This window comes from Peromyscus eremicus, chromosome 14 (genome assembly GCF_949786415.1).
Source record: "Peromyscus eremicus chromosome 14, PerEre_H2_v1, whole genome shotgun sequence".
Taxonomy (NCBI): domain Eukaryota; kingdom Metazoa; phylum Chordata; class Mammalia; order Rodentia; family Cricetidae; genus Peromyscus; species Peromyscus eremicus.
Genome location: NC_081430.1, coordinates 62,979,183 through 63,002,388, shown reverse-complemented (window position 1 = coordinate 63,002,388; position 23,206 = coordinate 62,979,183). Strand labels below are relative to the sequence as shown.

The window sequence follows — 23,206 nt, the reverse complement described above, 5'->3', positions numbered from 1 at the left end:
CTCAACTGAGAAGATGCCTCCATAAGATCCGGCTGTACAGCATTTTCTTAATTAGTGATTGATGGGGGAAGGAAGGCCTAGCTGATTGTATTAGCTCCTGCCTCTAGGATCCTACCCTGTTTGAGTTCCTGTCCTGACATCTTTCGGTGATGAACAGTGATGTGGAAGTGTAAGTAGAATAAACAATTTCCTACCCAACTTGCTTTTTGGTCATGGTGTTTCATCTTAGCAATAGTAATCCTAACTAAGACACAGGGTAAGTTCTAGAGGTGTGTGCCTTTCTCCACATCTTGTGTCCAAGGACAGGATTTCCTGTTTCATAGCCTGCACAGAAGCCTGGTCCTTTCTGTGATGGTCATGGGTACAAGTGGAAGGTATCCCTACCAACGAGACATCAGTGCAGCTGCTACCTTGCAAATGTGCACCCTCAAGGCTCTGTGTCCAAGTCCTTCAGCATCAGCATGGTGGGTCACTAGGCTACTGAGCACCATTCCTTTAGCTGAGGTTATAAGGGAGCTGCTGATAGGTCACTTACATGACCTGTCTACCCATCTGTCTCTAGGGACGTGCTGCAGGAAAGGAAGGTCCTTAGTCCTTCTTTGCTACAACCCAAGGGGTGAAGCACGGCCCTCTGCCCTTCTCATCACCCTGGAAAGCACAGACTTCATTACCCCATATAATTCTGTTTCCAAAATAAAAGCATCCATCTCAAGACCTTCTTAACAAACACTCCCCAGAAACCCAGAGGAAAGGTCAGCACGGACACTAAACAAGATTTGCTGAAAGTCCAAATTCAATTGCAGGGCGACTAAGAAGGCCCACCCTGCTTTTCAAGGCTACAGGGGGGATGCAGCATCTCTTATCAAGCACCATGTGGACAGCCTACACCTTGTTATGTGTAGATCATTTCTTTCACAAATAGAAACTTATTCCTTGTACTTTGTGCACAGCATGGCACAACTAAGACTTAAATGCCCACCCAATCCCTTTTTGACTCTCTGTGCCAGGAACTGAATGTCTTTCAAGGATTAATTCAATTGTCTCTCAAACCTAACAGGCAAACATCCATCCTATTTTACAGGGAGGAGACAGAATATAGGGAAGGCCCCCTTCTGCTCAGCCATTCTTCGGCTCAGCACCCACATGGATGCTGCTTTATTTTTTTGTGGATGGGAAGGAACCTGGATGTAGGTGGTAATTTCCAAGTGCCTGGGAGCTGATAACCTGGCCAGAGAGATGCAGCTCTTACCCAGTACAGCCTCGTCTAAGCCTAGGCTCCTGAGCTGCATCAAATACACCAGCACTGAGCTCATTATGTTCAGGTCACACCTGAGTTGGAGTCTATTTTTAATTTGTGAATTACAGGTAATTTATGGATTCCTTGGATAATCATAAATTAGCTGGTGACATTCCTGACCTCTGCCCTGTGCCCTTCACACGACACACAGTTAGATAATTACTGAGGCAGGTCCAAGCACAAGATGCCAGCCCCAGGATCTGGTAGGGGAGACAGACAATATGAAGAATAATGTGTGGTTAAGGGAGATGACAAGCTGCGATATCAGAGCGAGGACACACATGGAAGGGACACCCTCATTCCAAGACTCTAGCATGCTCTCAAACATGAGAAAAGGTCCCCCTTTTTGTTAGCACCATCATCCTATCAGCATGGCTTCTTGGCCCCTCTGAACGCTGGGCTGGCAGACTCTAATGTCAGTGCCAGTGGTACCTTAGGCCATCTAGGAACCTGGAAGACCTACTGTCTAGCACTGGGCTCTGCTCTCCACATATTTCGATGTATATTTTTCATGCTGGACCAGTAGATACTCACTTGTACTGTGACTGATCGTTGCCACCGACATCTGGGGAGGTTAGCTTCTGAAGTAAGATCCTTATAATGCTGATGAAGAGGGCAAAGTTGACCTGCACAGAGACAACAAAGGGCTACCTGATCTGTGGATACCTTCAATCTTATCCCTGACCACCCATGTACAGGATTTGGCCACCATCTACCCCAGGCACTAGGTCTGCCCACTGCACCAAAGAAGACCTCATGTGGGCATTGGGGGCACTACTGCATAAAGTTGTGGTTATCTGAGCAGCTGGAGATGTGCAACTGACTATTATCATCTCCTTCAGGCCTAGATTCTGATCTTCACCCCTCAGAGTCCACCCTTCCCTGGGAACTGCCCTGGAGGTGATGGGGCCCTTTTGTAGGAAGGCGGTAGCCATTGGCGCACAGTAGCGTATGGTGGCTGCACTCTGCACAGTGCAGATACATAAAAGAAGAGCAGATCAGAGCTTCTCCATAGGCAGCTACTTACTACAATAGAAATTAGAATGGGTATCCGAATGACCCACCAGGGGATGCTGTGGTCGTTTGTGTCCCAACAACTGTTAGAGAGAAAGAAACTGGTGTCACATTGAATCAACCTACAAACCAGGCTCTGTGCAGAAGTGTTCAGCTGAGGACTGACCTCTCACACGGAGCACACAGAACCAACCTTCCCCCTTCTTGGACCTTTCCTTCCATCTGTCAATCAGACTCAGATTTCCCAGTCACCTCTCACTAGGTCTAACTGCTGTGCTTGTAGAGTGAAGCAGCTCTCCCCAGTGAGTCATCCAGACAGTCTGCTAACGGGGGTGGGGAGGGACAGCATGTAGCTCCAGGGCGCCCAAGTCTCAAAGCTGCGATTTTAACTCAAGGCATGAGCTCTCCCTTCACCTGATGTCATGAGGGCTTTTCTTCATTCTGAAAAATGTATTCTCCCCAGTTGTTTGCATCTGTGTTTTAAAGGCAGAGTTAAAAATATGCCTTGAGAGTGGTTGAAGTGGGCCTGATTTTCCTTAAGGTTGATCTCCAGCAGAAGCATGATTATGTAAGGCTTCCTGCTTTGGTATCCATGGCCCACAGTGGATGCTAACTGTTCCAGCAAGGGCAGAGTTCCATGGCCTTTGGACCCCAGTTTGGCAGTGTGACACAGGCATTTGAGCTGGCTCTGAGAACTCATGTTCATCCTCTCAGGAACCCACAGAGCATGGAGAGCCTTCCAGCCTTCCAGGGTGACTGGGCCAGCTACCCCAGCTGACCCCAGGGTGATGACTGGGCCAGCTACCCCAGCTGAGGGGTTTCTTTCCACTGTCAGTGTGAAGTCAAGGCTAAAGAGGTTGGTTTAGACCATCCACTCACAGAGTGATATGCTCTTCAGCGGACAGTTGCTGCCCTGGGGTCTTTTGTGGGAGACATTTAGACTAGGAGTGCATGTGTCACTACCACTAGGCTCAGAAGTTCTCGAAGGAAGAGCTGCTCACAGAGGTCATCCAGGCAGCCAGGTAGCCTGATCTCAATGTTTTCTATTGTTGTTTTTTTCCTCCCAGCAAACCTGCTTATTCCTGCTTCACTCTTCTCGTGACACCAAGGAGTCATGAAAAATATCACTCATTCTACCTGGTTTGTCCCTGTTTTAGCTAAACCGCAGGCCTGGCTTGATCTTCACCTCTCGTGTGGCCCGTCTTCCAAACACTGGAACGTGTAGTGAGTCTTGCCCATGACCATCCACACGTCTATCTGCTAATCACAGGGTGCTAAATGCTGCCTAGAAATGTCTTGACTGACAGAAAGTGTTTCTTGCCTCTAATCATACAAGCTTCTTTAGTTCCCAGATATTCAACCAGCACTGGAAGACCTTATTTCACAGGTATGGCTACACACACAGCACTCACCCTGTGTCTTCTAAAGAGAGGCGAGTTGCTGTCCACACGCCTATACACACACTGGGGATGCCTGTGGAGAGACCCCATCAGATTGGCTTAATCTCATTGATGAGGAACAGCCTCCCCACGCACCTGGTACTCAAGAGCCAGAACTTCCAAAGAAGAATTTGCAACCAAAGGACCATATGGAAGCTCTCGATTAATGCCATCAGTATGTGAACTTACACCTTATTAGGCCACAAAGGTAAATATGTCTGAAAGTTGAGGCTTTGAACAGGGCTGAAACCTGTCTCCTAAAGAGAGGAGGCTAGGTAAGAGGGAGCCATGCTTACAGGCTCCATGATGCCTTAGTGGCTGTGTGTTTGCCCCTCCAAGCCACACAAGCTTCCATCCCTCCCTGCTCTGGGAAGGGCTGAGCTCCTGCCGGCGGGTAGATGTGCCATTAGTCTGATCCTCCCTGATTTTTCTTTGTTGATATGAACTGACAGGGAAAAGGGGGTAGGAACGACTATTTTGCTACTTGTCAGTAACTCAGTTTCATTTGAGGTCAAGGTGTGCGTGTGCACGCTGACAGGCGGGTGGGGGGTGGTGGTGAATGGAGGTAGAATGCTAAAGCAGTTTAAGCCAGGTCCTTAGTTGACATCAATGGAATCCCCAGTGCACCCAAGGTGACCACTTAGTATCCCCGCGGGTGTGGAGTTCTGAGCAGAAGCCTGCATACTTTGGCCAAATGAGACGGGAATCAAGATGGGGAGTATGAAGCCCTTACCCCATCCAATCAGAAGATAGGCCAGGAAGCACCTGCTGGGAGGAAGGATGGCCACCAGGAGGGTGTGCAGGTAGAGACCCTCCACCAGAAGCCAGTAGAAGTTCGCCATGATACAATACTGGAAGAATACCAGGCTGAGCTTGCAGCCGACCTGGAACCAGAGAAGTAAGAGAATGTGCCAATTGGTAAAAATAGTTATGGTAGGCGGAGCTGTTCTCTGTTTGGATTGAGTTGTAAAGTAAAGCCAGAGTACTGACTTGGAGGGATGTTGTTAATTTCTTGTCCTGGCAGAGGCCAAAAATGTGTTCTACTGGGGCAGAGCTCATTGTATATACAATGCCAGGGACCATCTGCAGGGAGCCTCTGCTTCTCTGAAGAGAAGTACAGGCAGAGAGTTCCTGGGAGCCAGTCACTGGCTACCTTCCTGGACACCAGGCTCAGACATACCTCCTCCTATGTGGCCCTCCTTCATGCTGTGTTACTCCTGGCCCCTCAGACATGCCCTTACCTCAGTTCTTCCTTCACTGCCCATTCAAGAGGCCCACCCTCTCCAGGACATGCAGTGGAGGAGAGCACTTGCTGGATGAAGTGATGGGTGGGATGTTTGTCTTAGGGTTTCTATTGCTGTGATAAAACACCAGGACCAAAAATAGTTCAAGGAGGAAAGGGTTTATTTTATCTTACAACTCTCTAGAGAAGTCATCACTAAGAGGAGTCAGGGCAGGAACTCAAGGCAGGAACCTGGAGGCAGGAACTAGAGTGGAAGCCAGGAGGAGTGCTGCTGACTGGCTTGCTCCTCATGGTTTGCTCAGCCAGTGAGCTGGACTGGTTCACATCAATCATCAATCAAGAAAATGTTCACAGGCTAGTCTGGTGGAGGTAATCCACTTGCCAGATGACTCTAGCTTGTGTCAAGTTCACAACAAACTAGTGAGCACAATGCTAGGCACACCTGAGGTTATGTACAGGGGGAAGGGCCAGGATACCTGGAGGCTGTCAGTGGCTGGATGCTGGGGAAAGGGTAGCCTATGGCCAGGGAACCTGCAGCTCCCTGGCCTCAACCCCACATCTGAACAAAGGATCAATGCTGGAAAGGGCTGACAGACTGCTGTCATTTCCTTAATAGATAATAGAAGTTTGGGAAGAGAAAACAGTGGGTCATAGTGAGGTTCCTAAAGTTAAAAAAAAAAAATCTGACAACCTTTAAATTAATACGTAATCCCCTTGTCCCAGTGAAGACCATTTTAAAACTCTTAGGAAAAATAATTCATTTCCTATATTTCTCCTATTTTACACTTTATTTCCAACTCTAATTAATTTCTTAAAATTTAAATACCCACTCTTTTGCAATCTTTTTCATATATATGTATGTATTGTAGCTACACACATCCCATGTACAGATACAAATTTGTGCTCACCTATATGAGTGAGCACAATATCACACACATACACACACACATATATATATAACATATGCATTTGAATATATTCCCATTCTATACATAAAATACATCCATCCTGCATATACCTATTCATAATACAATATTATCCACATATATGTATTTCTACTTGTGTATATTTATAGTTATACATCTTATAAGATAGAAGAGAATGGAGTTGAAAGTGATATTCTTTTCCCTATAGAAGCAGTAATTTCCCATTTGCTTATAAAGTTGAAATCCCTAGTTGATGAAATCCCTGCTTATGTGAAAGGAGAGCAAATGTTGGAATATACCGACTATATATTTTACACCATACACAGGGTAGATGTACTTACAGGAAACATGGAAGCCTTTCCAGATGTCCTCAATGGCCATGAGGGGCTTGACCTTAACGTGCTGAATTCTACCCACACCCCAGCCTGTTCCACATTGCCCTAGTCTCATGCTTTGCTGCCTCCCTTTTCTCCAAATGAAATTAAGGTACAGAAAATCTTCTGTTTCTAGGAACAGTCAGACACCTGTCTGTCTTCATCAGTGAAAATTTCAGCAGTCTCTGGTCTGTCATGGGATCCTGAGCACAAATGCCACAACCACCCAGGCATGAAACTGCAATGGTGGGTGAAACAAATTAAAAGTCTTTGAGAGATGAGTCTTGTAAGTGATGACTTGTTTAAGTGTATCTTGCTTTTTTTGACATTTGATAAAGCCTACCTTACCTCAAAACACAAAATGAGTAAGTTACAAGTGTGTTAAAGACATAAATGAACAAAATTGAAAATAAATATCTCTTAATCAAGATAGGAAACCTGAAAACCAAATATAAACATAATGCTAAAAGGCAAGAAGACATTTTGAGCTTACAAAAATATTGAAAACTTCTAGGAAGCAAAATACCACTAAATGCAACTGACAAATGGTGAATCTGGAAATACATTTGCAACAGGAACATAAAAGGCTCATTTTAGTAAACAACGATAATAGGCAAACTTGTCGAGGAAAGATAGCATCATGTTTTGGGGCGGGGTGCTGAAAGAATCCCAGAAGGATGGCTGCTCTTAGCAATGTCTTTGAAAGGGACACTGGTCACCAAGGAGAAAGAAAGCATCATGTCATAGTTCTCCTGGTGCATTTCAAAAAGCAGTCAACTTATTTGCTTACAATTTAAAATGCATCTGCCCTTTGCAAGTGTGGTGGTTTGAAAGAAATGGCCCTCAAAGGGAGTGGCACTATTAGGATGTTTGACTTTGTTGGAGTAGAGGTGGTCTTGTTGGAGGAAGTATGTCACTGTAGGGGTGAAGTTTGAGGTCTCATATATGCTCAAAGATAATACCCAGTGTCTCAGTCCACTTCCTGTTGCCTTCTGATGAAGATGTAGCCTGTACCATGTCTGCCTGCATGCCACCATGCTCCCCACCATGATGATAATGGACTAAACCTCTAAAACTGTAAGCCGCTACCTCAATTAAATGTTTTCCTTTTTAAGAGTTGCTATTCTTCACAGCAATAGAAACCCTAACTAAGACAGAAGTTGGTACCAGAGACAGGGATATTGCTTTAGTGGGTCTGACCATGTTTTTGTTTGGAGGAATTTGTACTTTGGTACTTTGGGTTAGGAAAGCAGTGTAGTGCTTTAAGTACTACTTAATGGGACATACTAATAGGAACATGGAAGGCAGTGGTGCTGATAATGATTTGAACTGTGGGGAGTCAAGGGGTTTCAGAGGAGAAGAATGTTAGTATGTGGTCTAGAGACTGGTCTTGTGATATTTTGGTAAAGAAAGTGGCTGCTTCTTGCCCTTGTCTGAAAAGTTTGCCTGAGGCTAAAGTCTTCACTTTTTGGATTAATTCTGTTGTCGTAGGAAATCTCAAAATAGTCTAATATAGACTCTGTCATGTGGTTATTAGTGTTAACTCTGATGAAGATTTATAATGAAAAGGAGTAAGATGAGCAAATAAAAATACAAAATGTACAGATTGAGAAAAGGGGCACTAGGAAGTGTAATAGAGCTAAATCCTGTGTTCAAGGAGATAAATGGATTAAGAAATGGAATAAAGGGAGTGGTGACCTCAGGGTAAGATCCCACTGAGCCAAGTTTAAAGAAAATCTTAGAGCTGGGTGTGGTGATGCATGCCTTTAATCCCAGCACTCAGAAGGCAGAGGCTGGCTGATCTCTGAGTTTGAGGCCAGCCTGGTCTACAGAACAAGTTCCAGAACAGCCAAACTCAGGCAGTAAAGAAAACCATGGAAACCAGAAAGCTGGGAAGATGTAATTGAACGAGGGGGCCATGTTCTAGCTTCAGCCATGTGGTTCTGGAGTTAAGGATAGCAGGAAGGGCTATGGAATTTTCTTCCTTAACTAAGAAAAGCTGCTGAGGCCAGGCATGTGTCAGGGGTATCCCCGAATGGAAGCCCAGAGAGGCCATTGTGTGAAACTGTGAACTTGAAGCCTGGATTGCCTTGGAGACCCCAAGATATTAGAGATATCAGAGCCATAGGATACCTGCCGAGGAAAGCTGCTAACAGGGAGAGGAACCAGTCCAAGAGAAAAAAAGTGAGTTGCAGTCAATAAAGCTGAAAGAAGTTGGAGATCTGAAGAGTGTTTTGACATCAGATATTGAGACACAGAATTTGGAGTTTGCACTGTGAGTCCAGTATTTCCTCACTATGCTCCCTTCCCTTGGAACAGTAATGTTTATCAGGTGCTGTTATCTGTTGGAAGTATGTGATCTGTTTTTTTAATTTTAATTTTATAGGGGATTACATTTAAGAGGTTGCCATGAATCTCAGAAGAGAGTTTGGAATTTGGACTTTGAAAAAAGTTTGAGACAGTTATAGACTATGGGGACTTTTGAAGTTGGACTGAATGCATTTTTTGCATTATGATATGGCTATAAGCCTATGGGGGCCAGGGAGTAGAATGTGGTGGTTTGAAAGAAAATGGCCCCCAAAAGGAGTGGCACTATTAGGAGGTGTGGCTTTGTTGGAGGAGGTATGGCCTTATTGGAGGAAGTATGTCACTGTGGGAGTGGGTTTTGAGGTCTCCTATGCTCAAGCTACTGCCAGTGTTACAGTTCACTTCCTGTTGCCTTCTAATCAAGATGTAGCCATGTCTGCCTGCACTCCACCATACTTCCAGCTGTCATGCTCCCTGCTATGATGTTAATGGACTAAATCTCTGAAACTGTAAACTACTACCTCAATTAAATGTTTTTCCCTTATAAGAGTTGCCATGGTCATGGTGTCTTTTTATAGCAATAGAAATCTTTACCGAGACAGCAAGATACTCTAGCCCCCAGGTGATGGCATGAGGAGGTGTTTTGGTTGGTGATAAGGATTTGGTTGAAAAGTGGGTTGTTTATGACCCTTATGAGATGCCAAATTGTCAGTGTTTCTGTGCAGGCCCTTTGGCTTCCAGAATAGAAAGAACAAGTGTCTATGCTGTCATGACTGCCCAGGCTGCTGAGATGCTCCAAGCTGACTGCTCCAATCCACCTGTGAGTTGCACCTCACAGAGACAAACACATTGATGTGTGGAAGAGCATGCCTGGAGATATGACAGAAACATGCAAAATCAAGACTGTGTCCATGCTGGAGAACCAGTCAGATGAATTATGTTGCACCATGTGATGGCCATGACATGACCTAGATGGCAGAGAGCAGGGCACAGCTGACTCGAGGGCATCTATATAGGAGGAGGCACAGAAGTATGCTTATGATGATGCCATGTTCTCGCTAAATGGTGTCAGAAAAACTATTTCTCGTCTCCTTCCCTTTGCTTACTGCTAACAAGTGTGATCTGTGAGGACCAGAGTCCTGAGCGACATGGATCCTCTTCTGACTTCACCTTCCACAACATTGGTCACTAAACCTCATAACACTGACATCCATGGGGGTCTGCTGCTGCCCTTCTAGGGCAGTGCATGGATAGCAAGGAAGAATTACAAGGGCCAGGCAAATCAGTAACAGGCTCCTAGGAGACCAAAGCTCTGTCTGAGAGCCTCTGTTTTTATATATACCCATGTGAATATTCACGTGTGTGGGGTGCTTGTGCATATGTGCACACAGATGTGCTTGTGATGTGTGTACACATGTGTTTGGACAATGTCTTGAACATATGTATATCTACACACATTTTTGTAAATGTCTTTACTCATGCACAGGTTTTTGTATACGCTCTGCACATGTATGTGGGTGATATCATCCGCTGTTTTCTTCTCATTTCCGGCCTTCTCAACCCTCTTTCATTCTGACATCAGCTATGTGGGGTGAAGATCTCTAGTCAAGCTTCCAGCCTGGACCATTGGTCTGCTATCTTCTCATTGCCCCAGATACTCAGTTGTCAGAGAGAGCCTGTCTGTCCAGGTGTCTGTCTGGGACTTGCTGTAGTGTTTAGGGCTGTGGCCTATCCACTCCCCTCATCCAGGTAGGCAGGACTCAGGTTGAGTTTAGCCTTCTTTGGATCTGCAGACCCCAAGAGAGACCTGTTCTGATCCCCAGTGATGCAAGCTGCCCAGAAGGTGAGGAACCTGTGTAGCCTCCAGACACATGGAAGAGCTGCTCTGCCAGCCTCCCCTGGCCAGGAAGAGGCCTCTTCATGCATGGACTCGTTCTGCTGCCTGGAAAAAGCAATTTGTCACATCGTGGGGAGCATTCCTGGTGGGTTGCTTGGGAGAATAATGTTGGTTTAGTGAAATGCAGCCAGGAATAAAATGGGGAAAAAATGGAATTGGAAAGAAAATAGTTTCCTACTGCTCATTCTGCAATCTGACTCTTTTGTTAATGCGTTCAGCACTTTATCATTCTTTAGACAGCCCCGTTTTTTTCCCTCTGTTCTCTCCTCCATGCTGTGTTCTGCCTTCCTTCTTTGGATCCCTCTTTGCTCCTTTGCCCCTCCTGTCTGCCTCCTCTTGGTAGCAATCCCAGGGCCATCGGGTATTGGGGCACAGCTCTTCCCCAGAGAATAGCCCAGGAAACAGACTGGAGGAACCTGTCCCCATTTTCCACTCTCACCCCAGGTTTCAACTCTGGCCTGTGTATGCTAGTGTCTGACCTTGGGCAAGCAGCAGGTTGGATCCTCACTACCTTGGGAAAACTGCAAGATTTCCTCAGCCCAGTGTCATCATGTGTGATGCACGTAAATCCTGGTTCAGCTAGCACCCACAAACAGTGCCTGGAAACAGACTAGCGCTAGAAGAAACTCAACATTGTTGTGGGAGGTGGAGATTGCCTTGTGGGAGCTGACCATGTGGAGAGGGCAGAGCAGGATGGTGGCACTGTTCCATCCTTTTCTACTTCAGGGGTGCCTGCCACCTTCTCCCTGCCCCTTCACATGAAGGGTTCAGATTTTTTTTTTTTGGTCTCAGCATCAAGGTAGAGTTCAGCATAGGTGCTTCAGATGAAGGTGGGTATTGGGTTGTCTCTGAGGACCAATTTCTTTAAGAAAAGAGCTAAGCAATGAAAGTTTCACAGAGCAGCTCTGTCTGGGAAATGCAGTGAGAGGATTTGCAACATCTCGGTGTTCACCACTGGTATGTGTTTTGCAAGATTCTCATCTCAGAACAAAAGCTCCAGAGACAGCAAGATATGCCTGAGGGTGGACCTTTCTAGGTGGTGGATCCTGTTTTTGATTTGGTATTATAACATTCCTTTTAGAGCCCAGTTCTGTATCACAAGCCTGGAGAATACACTTCCCTCCAGGAAGATGGTGACGGCTAGACACAGCTGACATGCTATGCAGCTACAAGGCACTTTGCTGTGTCAAAACTAAACTAATTAACATCTGTTCAGGACCAAAAGGGTGTTAACCAATGTGTCTACTTGCATGCGGTGGTGGGAGGCAGTTCAGTGTCTTGGCTCTTTAAGCCACTGAGACCATAGATAAGGACCAACACACTAAATTCCTAAATGTGGAGCATTACATGCTAGCAGAGAAAAACTTGGGAAGACTTGCATGTAGGAAGCTCTCAAATACTTGCCCAATTGACTTGAGTAGGTAGCAAATTACCACCACTAACCCCACAAGCAGAGCCAAGGCAGATGGCCCAGCGTGTGAGAGAACCCTGCTGTATTGCAGATACTATCATCAGCGTTGTCTGTTCTTGTATCAAAGATGTAGACTGAGTGTGTCTCCCACTGGCACTGTCCAGGGTTTATATACTATGGAAGGTGATTTCATCTAGAAAATGGGTAAAAGTTTTCATCTCTTGGAATCTGGGTGATTTGGACAAGTGTATGTTCATCAACAAAATGACTTTTCACCTGCTGCTGCTGCTGCTGCTGCTGCTGCTGCATTCATCTCAGGGTTGGTCACCAGGGACTGGTGACTTTTAATTTCCCAGCCCCCACAGTATCTAGATACCACCCAGCCTTCTGGACCCTCCTGGTCGTGGCTGTGGACACAGGTCTGAAGTCATCCCTTTCTCCATTGCTCAGGCTTAAGAGGGACTATGCCACTGCTGTCTCTTTAAGAGGAAAGAAGTTGGTAGATGCTAGGGTCTGCCCCACATACATGGATTCTTGCCCTTGGGAAAGCCTTACCCAGGAGGCCGGCTGGTCGTGGCAGCGCAGTGTACCTGAGCTGGAGTAGAGAACGCTGTCCTTGACTAGCACTGAGATGGCTCTTAGCATGAAGGAGAGGAACAGATTCAGGTGGATGTAGTTCCTGGTGCAGTGCAGCTTCCTGAAGAGGAAGAAGACAGAAGCCGATATTTAATTATTATCTAAGGTCTTTCTTCTCGTGAAGTTAACCATTTACTTAACTTCAATTATCACAGTATATATTTTTGTTTCCAGTTTTGCATCATGATAAGTATTTTTGCACATGAATGCTCTCTTTATTTCAGATTATTTCCTTAGCATAGTGTTCAGTATGAATATATAATGCAAAAGCCACACAGGAGCTGCCTTGAGCCTGCAGCCAAGTGTGCTCTGTCCCCCGTATGTTCTGGGTCGCAGGCTGGGTTACTAAGTGTGGCTGTCTTATTACCTCTCTTCTTCTCTTGTAGCTTGTGCTTTTTGTGTTTGATGCTCCAACTTTGAGACAGAGCCGCAGCCGTGATTTTACCCATTCCTCAGCTGATACTTGGCTTTCAAGGCTTCAACTCTGATGCATAACTTTCTATATTAGGTGGGAAACTGCTTTCCATAAAAACGGACTTTCTCCTCTCTATATTGACACCAAGGATGCATGGGGAGTTCCATGCATGGGGAGTTCCATCTTGGGTTAGGATCTGAAGTTGGTCTCCTTGTTACACAACAACCTGCCTCATCCCCTTCCTGACTGTCCTTGGTCAGAAGCTCACTGTCAGCTGAGGGTACAGGTAGATGCCTTCCCATTGACCCCCTTTCCTGGTCACACAGGCTTTGACTTACCGTTTGTCTCTCTCATGGCCCTGGACATGTTCTGACCAATCAGCCATGAGCTACCAGAATGAATGAAACTGAAATATGGCCAATGGGGGTTGATTTCAAATTTTATGTAATTTTAATTAATCTAGAGTTAAAAGCAAAAGTATCATGACCTGCCTTTTCTTTGCATACCATGTCCTTGTCATGGCAGAGCTGTACTTCACTTTAATAGATACAACATATATGTATATAATGGTTGTGTGTGTGTGTGTGTGTGTGTGTGTGTGTGTGTGTGTGCGCATGCACACATACTCACACACTATGGCAATGTCATGTGTATGTATCTACCCTCTAGTATTACACACAATTGAGACATCGATGTAGCAGAGGTTAATAGATTAATTCAGTTGGAGTTATTTTCTTTTCTAAGTGCAAATGGAACATTGGGATGTGTGAATTTTGGGGGGAGGCAGAATCAGTTTTAGTAATAATTGTGAAAGATCTTATTCAATTATTTGTGGAAATATGTTATTATAGTTGTAGGTTTTTTTTTTTTTTTTACTTTATAAAATCAATATAGGCAAACCTTAGAATTTAAAGTGAAGGCATGCTACTGACATAGGAGCACATGAAGACCATAACAATTGGATGAGGATATGCCACGTATTTTATGAACAGCAGATGCTCCTTTCTGTGGTAGGAAGATGAAAAAACTTTCATTAGGTTAAAAATGTTGAGTTAATAAGGCAGAGAAATTTTTTTAAAAAATAATTGAATTTAACAAGAACTTTCCAAAAGTTAGTCACCTGAAATCAGAATTAAAATTCCAACCAAGGAGGCCAGTGAAAACAGTGAGATAGGGGCCTCTGTCCAACCCTTCCAAGAAACCCCGAAAACCTGGCAAAACTACTCAAATTAATCTTGTTGGAACTCTGGAAAATACTCAGAGTTGGTAGCTATATGGTCCCCCACCCCAAGTGAACACACTGTAGGTCAGCCTCCTCTTGTCCTATGGCACATGCTCAGCTTAGTGCTATCCCAAAGACTATAGCCAATGGCTTCTGTGTGGTCTCAGGAATTACATACAAATATAAGATACTGCTTTTTTATTTTTTGACTTCTAAGTTCATTGAACAACTGGTGCAACCTTCCAGAACCCATCCCGACAGAGCAGCAGCTATAATGAAAACCAAATAGATTCTGGCAGCGGCCTAAGGCCAACACTAATAGTTGAGGCAAATGACGGACATTCTGGAGCCTGAGAAGAAAGGCTGGGCAGGGAGGTTCTTGGGAAACCAGGATTTTGAAAAGCTGTCATATATACAGAGGAATTTAGAGAACCTTCATACATGCTCTGGACAGGTCATATGCTCCCAAAGAACTTTCATCTCAGCCGATCTTTAGACTTAGCTTAAGCAAAACGTGAAGTCAAGGCAGAGTTGTAAACAGCCTGGCCAAGTATTAGAGGAGTGCTTCCAACACAGCCAAATTCCCCAGATGGGGAATACATTTTCTTTTCTTCCTAGTTTCCCCTCTTTGACTGGGGATGTCTGAGGAAACCTCTATCAGTAAATAATTGATTGGTAGTGAGCAGTATATAGGGACAATACAAACTCTACAAAACAGAAAAGTTTAGAAAAGTCACCAAATAAATAATTACAGGCTGGGCCTGGTGGCACAGAGCTGTAGCACCAGCTACTCAGAGGCATGAGACACGAAGGTTGCAAACTCAAGACTTTCCTGGGACCAAGAGAGATTTCAAGGACTAACTGAATATTTCACAGAGACTCTGTCTCAAAATAAAAAAAAAACATAAATGAAAGGGTTGGGCTATACCCCTATAGTAGACTGCTTGTTTGGCATTTGAAAGGCTCTGAGTTCAATCTCAAGGACCACAAAAATAATAAAATAGAAAAAAAATAGAAACAACTATAACTCATAACAAAGGACAACAAAAATGAGAGACAAAATTTGATTTCCAGAGTTATCACATCATTTTATTAAAAATGTCCAATTTCAACAAAAAGAGTATAAAGCATTAAAAGAAGCAAGAAAGCTGGATTACTAATAGGAAAAAGAAAATAAATAAAACCTTCCATTTAAAAATCACATGAAGTAGCCTTACTAGACAGAAGTTTAAAGCCAAACGCTTGGATATGTTCAAAGAACAGAATGAAATAAAGAGAACAATCTTTCAACAAACACAGAATTTCAATAAAGAAATGAAATTTGAAGAAGTAACTAAATAAAAATTTTGGATTTGAAATGTGCAACTGGCATTAGAAAGTCCCTAGAGATGGCCAATGAAAATCTAGGCAGACAAAAGAGAGATTCAGTAAATTTAAAGATCAAAGAAAATTACCCAGTCTTAGAAGTTTTTGTATAGCAACTTGCTCAAAATGGGATCATTTCATCTTGGAGGAGGCTCTTTAAAACTATTCAAGTAAACAAAACTTGAAAATAAACACCTCATAAGTCTTAGGAAGTTCCTGAAACTTATAATATTCACAAGGACTCTCCTCAAGCAATTACAACTTCTGTGTAGAGGAGACATCCCAAACTATTTAGCAGCCTGCAAATTGAGAAAAGGAACTCCAGGGATGCAGATTTTGTGAATTATCATTTGTGTTTGAGTGGGCTTTCCAGTGATGCAGTAGCTTTTGAATCATTCATGTTTCTGGAGTAACCTGTTGTCCATACTGCCGTAATTAGCCCCAGGAAACTCATTAGTTCACTAATCTAGACTTGGGTGGAATCATTACTTTACTTTGGTCAATTGTAGGTTCTTATATGTGGTAAATATAATAGATGTTTGTTCATGTTTCCACAGAAAAAGCCAGACACCAGAAGCAGAATAGATGAAGAAAAACGAAGGAAGTCCCTAAGACATGGAATGCTACCCATTGCTTGCCCTTTATCTAAAAGTAACATGGTGTTGCAAAGGACCTCAAATGGCCAGAACAACCCTAAAAAGAATAAAGTGGAATGACTCACTTCTGGATTCCAAACTTTCCGGACACTGTGTGGCTCTGCGAATGGCCCAATGCATCAGACTGAGAGACTTAAAACATCCCTCTGTGGTTGGTTGGCTTCTAATGAAGCTAAGAACATTTAATGGTCTTTTAAACTTGGTGTTGAACTGCTAGGTAGGACTTGTGAGAGAATAAAGCTAGACTTCCATTTCATAGAATATCAAAAACTAACAGAAAATGAATCAACCACCAAAATACAAGAGCTAGAAATATAAAACTATTTTGGGTTGGAAAAACTTGATCTTGGATATGACAAAGGTCTCTTAAATAGTGTGCCAAAAGCACAAAAAAATAGACAAAGTGGGCTTCATCAAAATTTAAAACTTTAACATATGAAGTACATATTATCAAGCTTAAAGAAAACCTAAATAAAGGTAGAAAACATTTGTAGACTAGATTTAACATAAAAGCTAGTGTCTATAATATATAAAAATTCTTAAAATGTAATAAGAAACCAAACAATTGAACTAGAGACTGGGCAAACATGGGGCTAGAGAAGATAAGGTTAAAAGGCACATGAGGAGGCTGGAACAAAAGCTTAGCTGGTGAAGTATTTGTTGCCTTCTGTGTTAGGACCCAAGTTAGATCTTCTAGACCCATGTGAAAAAACAAGGTGTAGCATTAGGGAGAGAGAGAGAGAGAGACTAGAGGATCCTTGAGACTTGGGCCTTTCTGGCTAGCCAGTCTAGCCAAATCAGCAAGTTCCAGGTTCAGTAAGAGACTGTCTCAAAAACAGAGTGGAGAGTGATTGAGGAAAACACCAGACATTGACTTCTGGCTTTCACATGCACACACATGCATGAGCTCTTACACACTTGTGCACATATAAATAGGTGCACATACCATGCACACAAAGTGCATGAGACCATCAGGCACCACTTCATACTCAGTCTGCAGTCATTTATTCTCTGCACCCTGAACAGTTTTGAGTATCTGTATGAACCAACATCCACTGTGATAAGAAGCTTCTCTGGTAAGGACTGAGAACGGTACTGGTCTGTGTGTAAAAAGAAAGTATTCAGAAGGGATCTTGGTAAGTGTCCATTTAGCAAAATAATAAGTAGTAGGTTCACCCTTAGGGCATGTTAGCTCTGCAACCATTAAGTTCTTGGCTAGGTTTACAATACCAGGCGTGAGTTCCATCTTGTGTAACAGATCTTAAATCCCATCAGAAGGCAATAGGTTACCCCCGGTCTAGTATGCTTTATGTTGCTGTGATAAAATACCATGACCAAAAGCCAAGTGGGGGAGGAAAGGGCTTATTTAATCTTACACTTCTAGGTAATAATCTGTCACTGAGGGAGTTTGGGGCAGGAACTCAAGTCAGGAACCTGGAGCAGAAACCATGGAGGAGGGCTGGTTAGTGACTCACTTTCTCTAGCTTGTTCACTTAGCCTTCTTACATAGCCCAGGCTCACCTTCCTAGAGATGGTGCCACCCACAATTGGCTAGGCCCTCCCACATCAATCAACAATCAAGACGATTCCCCACAGATATGGCCATGGGTCAGTCTGATCTGAACTCTCACGACTTCCTCTGCATAAGTGACTCTTGATAGTGTTAAGTAGACAATAAGCACTAGCTAGGAATCCATTGTAAAAAATGTGTGTAATAGTGAGTCTGAGAGGAGTTCGAGGTGGGGAGGGTATTGGATATAATCAAAACGTATTTTATCTGTGCATGAAGTTCTTGTAGAATATACTAGGACCATCTTAAAAAAAACCTGAAATATCTGCTCCCACAAATCCATCTGATCTTAAGAATGAAAGAGATCCAAAAGTAGATCAAACTTGGCAAATGAAAGTGCTATATGAACTGGATCTGTAGAACATGTCTAGATTAAAATGGAGAGACATGAACTAATGGAAAAGATAGGAGAGTGCAAAGAAAATATGTGAGAACAGGCCAAAATGCCAAATACAAGTGAGGATGGTGTTCCAGGAGAAGAGAATGATGTGGAAGCATTTTTTTTCTGGAGGTACTAGCCAAGAAGTTCTGAAACTGATCAAAGAGAGTAAAAGATCAGACGCCTCACAACCATGAGAAAGAAGGACACAAAAGTAAAGACACTAAGTCAATGAGTGTCACCTGCAAAAAGCAGGTGACACAGGGAGAGATATTGGAGGGGAAAAGACCATGCTTTTAGGAACAAGGTTGAGCCATAGGCAGCTTCTCAAAAGATCCAACCTTATCCTCAGTATTCAGAAATATCCTTTTAAAAAGCAAAGCATAATTATCATTCTAGGCAAGCAAAAGGCTTGAGAATTCACTACCGTGGGAATGTGACCAGAGGCAGCTAGGGAAACTCATGAGAAACAGGAGGATGACCCCAGCAGGAAAGAAAGTATGGGGGGAAAATGGAGAGCAATATGTAGGCAAGCTAAATAAATGCCAACCAAAAATAGTAATGTCTGTGGGCTCTCAATATAGAATTAAAATTTACAAAACCAATAAAAGGCATGAATGGTACATGAAGCTAAAATGGGATGTTCTTGAATTGACTGGTAAGTGGCAAAAAGCAGTTTAGAGTTAACTGCTATGAATAAGAGAATGTGTTGTGTGTTGTAGCCTGGCAGTTGAGGGAGAAAAAGAGAGAAGGAGAGGGGTGGGTGTGGGAGAATGTGTTGTAAATGTCATATTATAACTGAATGAATGAAAATAGAATCTATAACTAAAAGTATGAAAGAGAGGAACTGGAATAAAGACATTGTGACAGACAGACAGAAAACAAAGAGAAAGATTAGAACTCAAAGTTGGTGATAAATATGCTAAGTGTGAGCTTAACAAGGCTGCCTGTTAGTGCACTATGAGAAATGTCAATCTAGTCTCAGTCGTCTACATGTTGGTAGCGAGTGTTCTCAGCACCCTTGGTTGAGGAAGCTGTCTCTGGTCCAATGCACGCTTTGATAACTTTGTCAAAAATTAGGTGGTATAGCTTTGTAGATTTATTTCTGGATCTACTGTTCTATTCACTATGTGTCTGTTTTTGTGCCAGTGCCATGCTGTTTTTGAATTACTACTACTACTACCACTATTATTATTATGGTGTTTATATGTGCAGGGGGTTGGTAGGATAGTGAGTTAGTATAGCTGCTTTGGAAATCAGTGTGGGGCTTTCTTGAAAACTAAAATTAGCATAACTATATAATCCAGCAATACCATTCCTAAGTGTACACCTCTCTTGGTTAGCTTTAGTTGTCAACTTGACACAACCTAGAGTTATCTTAAGGAGAAACCTCAACTGAGGAATTACCTAGATAATATTGGCATGTGGGTATGGTTGTGAAGGATTGCTTTGATTGATGATTGATGTGGAAAGGCGCAGCCCATGGTTATTTAAGAGAATGATCCAGGGAGCAAGGCAGCAAGTACATTCTTCCATGGTTTCTACTTCAGGTTACTGATTGAGTTCATGCCCTGGCTTCCTTCAAGGATGGGCTGCGACCTGGATATGTAAGCCAAATAATCTTTCCTCTCCCACCATGATTTGAGTTATGGTTTTTAATACAGCAACAGAGTTCAAATTAGGACAAAATTGCTACTGGAGAAGCGAGGTTGTTGTGATAACCTGATGGTGTTTTTTGGGGAGAACAGAGAGTGTTTAAATTTTGAGCTGAAATAGTGGAGAGGGTGCCCGAGCTGGCCTACTTTGGTAATCAGATTGGTGAATACCCTAACTGTTGTCTTAGAGCCTTCATCCAGTAACTGATGGAAGCAGATGCAGAGATCCACAGCCAAACACTAGCCCAAGCTCCAGGAGTCCAGTTGAAGAGAGGGAAGAGGGATTATATGAGCAACGGGGGTCAAGATCATAATGGGAAAATCTACAGAGACAACTGAACCAAGCTAGTGGGAACTCATGAACTCTAGACCAACAGCTGTGGAGCCTGCATGGGACTAGACTAGGCCCTCTGCATACAGGAGACAGTTGTGTAGCTTGGTCTTTTAAGGGGCCCCTGGTAGTGGGGTCAGGATCTATCCCTGGTGTATGAGCTGGCTTTTTGGAGCCCATTACCTATGGTGGGATGCCTTGCACAGCCTTGATGCAGGGGGGAGGGGCTTGAACTTGCCTCAGTCAGGCTTTTCTGACTCCCCCATGGGAGGCCTTACCTTTTTGAAGGAGGGGTTGGGGGTTGGGTTGTGGGGGAAGGCTGGGGGAAAGCAGGAGAAGGGATGAGAGGGGGATCTGTTGTTGATATGTAAAATGAATAAAAAAGTTTCTTAATAAAAAAGGGAAAAAAAACAAAAAAAATTGAGCTGGAAAAGCTGTTGAGTGTTCAGATGTTGGAGCATTCTGTGGGAACTTGAGCATGCTGAGAGAAATGTAGGCAAAGGGAGGGAGCCTGCAGGGCTTCTAAGGTTTCAGAAGGAAGTAAAGACTTCTTTGGGGCCATTTTTGTGATATTTTAGACCAAGAATCTATAGTTGCTGGTTCAGCTGTGGCTGAAGAATCGGCTGTGATTAGTAAGAGACAAACACCACTGAGGTGAACGAGTGAGTGCTCATTAGGACCGTAGGAAAGGGTTTCCTCAGGCTTAGCACATAGGAGCTGTACTATAAGGTGGCTGAGGCTACATTTCAACTTGATAGTCAAAACAGGCAGTGTATAAGAAGTTTCTCACATAGTGCTGCTTTTGAAGGCATGAAAGAAATAAGATGGAGGGGGCCATGAGAGCATCTGAGGCCTGGCACCCCCAAAGGGGCCATTAGTAAAGGTGTAGAGTCAGTTACACTGGGTTCTCAAGGTCTTGGAGATGCCAGGGCTGTGGTATGTTCATCAAGGACAGTGGCAGGTGTGAAGTGGGGCCGGCTTGAGCTCACCAGCCACGCTGTGTGAGCTGGAAACGGCAGCTTTGGAGAGTTGGCCGCCCAAACCCTTCAGAGCCCACGACTGAGTCCCAGGTATTGGACACTGAGCTACGGAATTTGGCTTTACATTGTTAGATTTTTGGATTTTTCTCTGATCTGATTTTTCCTATTCCCTGGTTCTTCCCATTCAGAATAAGAAGATAGTTAACTTTTTTTTTTTTTCATTTTCAGGAGACCCCAGTTGAGGAACTTTGGGTTTTCAAAGAGAGTTTGGACTTTTAAATATCATAGAGCAATTTACAGACTATGAGATTTTATTTAAGTTGAACTGCGTTATTAACTGTGATGTCAACACGGCGATAAGAAAGGAAAAGCTATGAATTAGCAGTGATGTGTTTGTGTTTCAAGTCGACAAGAAGGAGACTTTCCTGGCTAGACCTCATTGTCAGGCTGACACAGCTTAGAGCCAGTCAAGAAGCCTTTACTGAGGACTTCCCTAGATCAGACTGGCCTGTGGGAGGGTCCAGCTCCCTGCTGGGTGGTACTGTCTTAGGCAAGTGGACCTGGGCTTTGTAAGACAGTTAGCTAAGAAGTGGACCACAGTGTTCCTCCACGGTTCTGATTCAGGTTTCTGCTTGAGTTCTTTCCTTAACTTCCCTCACTGACTGGAACCTGGAAGTTTAAGCCAAACAAATGGTTTCCTCCCCTAATTTGTTCTTGGTCAGTTATTTTTTAACCACAGAAACAGAGGTAAACTCAGGCAGTATTTGAAGGACTATGAGTAAGCATACCACAGAATTACTTGCATATCTGTTTATTGTGACTAGTCACGGTAACCGAGTATGAATCAATCTAGGTGTCCACCAGCAGGTAGATGAATAAAGAAAATGTGGTTTATGTATAATGAACAGTGTCACCTTTGAGGAAGAGGGTGTTGTGGGCAAAGGTGGCTCTGGAGGGCTTCCGGTTCTGGCAGTGCCCTGTGTCTTCGCCAGGTATTGGGTTTGCCCATGTTCAAGTTGAGCAAGGACACATCCTCTCTACTGAATGTCCACGTTACTGAGTAGTGTTTGGTTCAGCAAATGAATTGCCTGGCTGGCTTTGTAGTATCTCCCATGGTATCTCAGCACGCTGTGGGGTTGCAGGGACCTCAGCACAGTAGCAAAGTGATTGTGATTCTGACCGGTCAGGTGTATATACACAGCAGGCATCTCTCTTCAGCACCGCCTTCTCCTGAGAGTGTTATTCTGCAGCCCCCCATGGCTTCTCATGTCTCTAAACCTCCATTCCTTTCCTTCCTTCCTCCTTGCTCATCCCACTTTCCATACAGTCGGGATGCAGGGTTGGGCCACCATTGAGAGATCATCGTCCAGTGTCACTCCAAGTGTAGATCTGATAGATGTCAACTAATGTGGCTTCTGGATAAGCAGAACCGTGGTGGCCCACTCAAGGTGTCCAGGGCAGACTTTGTGGACACACGACACTTATCAGCCGTGCTGACAACCTGTTTGCACAGGCTCTGCCCTCACCAGGTCTTCAGCCCTCAAGTATCTAGTAACTGCTGGCAGTTGCTTTGCCTGGTAAAGTTTGGGATGGTAAAACTCACTTATTGGATGTGGCAAGGAATGAAATACCCATGAGATACAGTTTAGCAATTTCTGTTGGTAGGAGCTGTCTGTCATGTTTTTTAGATCACAACTATCATTCTGTGTTGATTCTAGCACAGAACGAGGCCCCTGCATGTCCTAGGAGGTCTATACTGCAATTTGGGACTTGATCTAGGCATGAGCTGCTCCATTTCTCTGTGTCAGTTAAGAATTTGGTTACCCAATGTTTTTGTTTTGCTTTTCTAAAGGCATGTTAGGGAGAGTAAATGTTTGGCAATTACAAATAATCTCATTTTCTTTCCAGATAAATTAGGACAGTGAAACATGTTGTTTTCATGTCAAAAATTTTAGAATCGCCAGATCCTCAGTTTTATATGGAAGTGTACCAAGCATCACTCTGACAGACAAGAGGTGGCATGAGCCAGAGGCTCTGAGATGTGGGATAAAGATCCCCCAAAGTGACTGGGCTCCAGGTTCTGTGCCTG

The 23,206-nt window shown here is 43.8% G+C and overlaps 1 protein-coding gene across 1 annotated transcript in view; it reads right to left on the bottom strand.

Annotated features, from left to right (window-relative positions):
* Vipr2 (vasoactive intestinal peptide receptor 2) overlaps positions 1 to 23,206 on the bottom strand; it is an 80,436-nt gene that overhangs the window by 3,476 nt on the left and 53,754 nt on the right. Inside the window, exons 7-11 of the mRNA XM_059279185.1 lie at positions 12,464 to 12,605; positions 4,484 to 4,634; positions 3,724 to 3,784; positions 2,325 to 2,394; positions 1,832 to 1,923 (exon numbers count right to left, since the gene is read on the bottom strand). Coding sequence (XP_059135168.1) covers positions 1,832 to 1,923; positions 2,325 to 2,394; positions 3,724 to 3,784; positions 4,484 to 4,634; positions 12,464 to 12,605 — 516 coding nt within the window. The remainder of the gene's footprint in view (positions 1 to 1,831; positions 1,924 to 2,324; positions 2,395 to 3,723; positions 3,785 to 4,483; positions 4,635 to 12,463; positions 12,606 to 23,206) is intronic.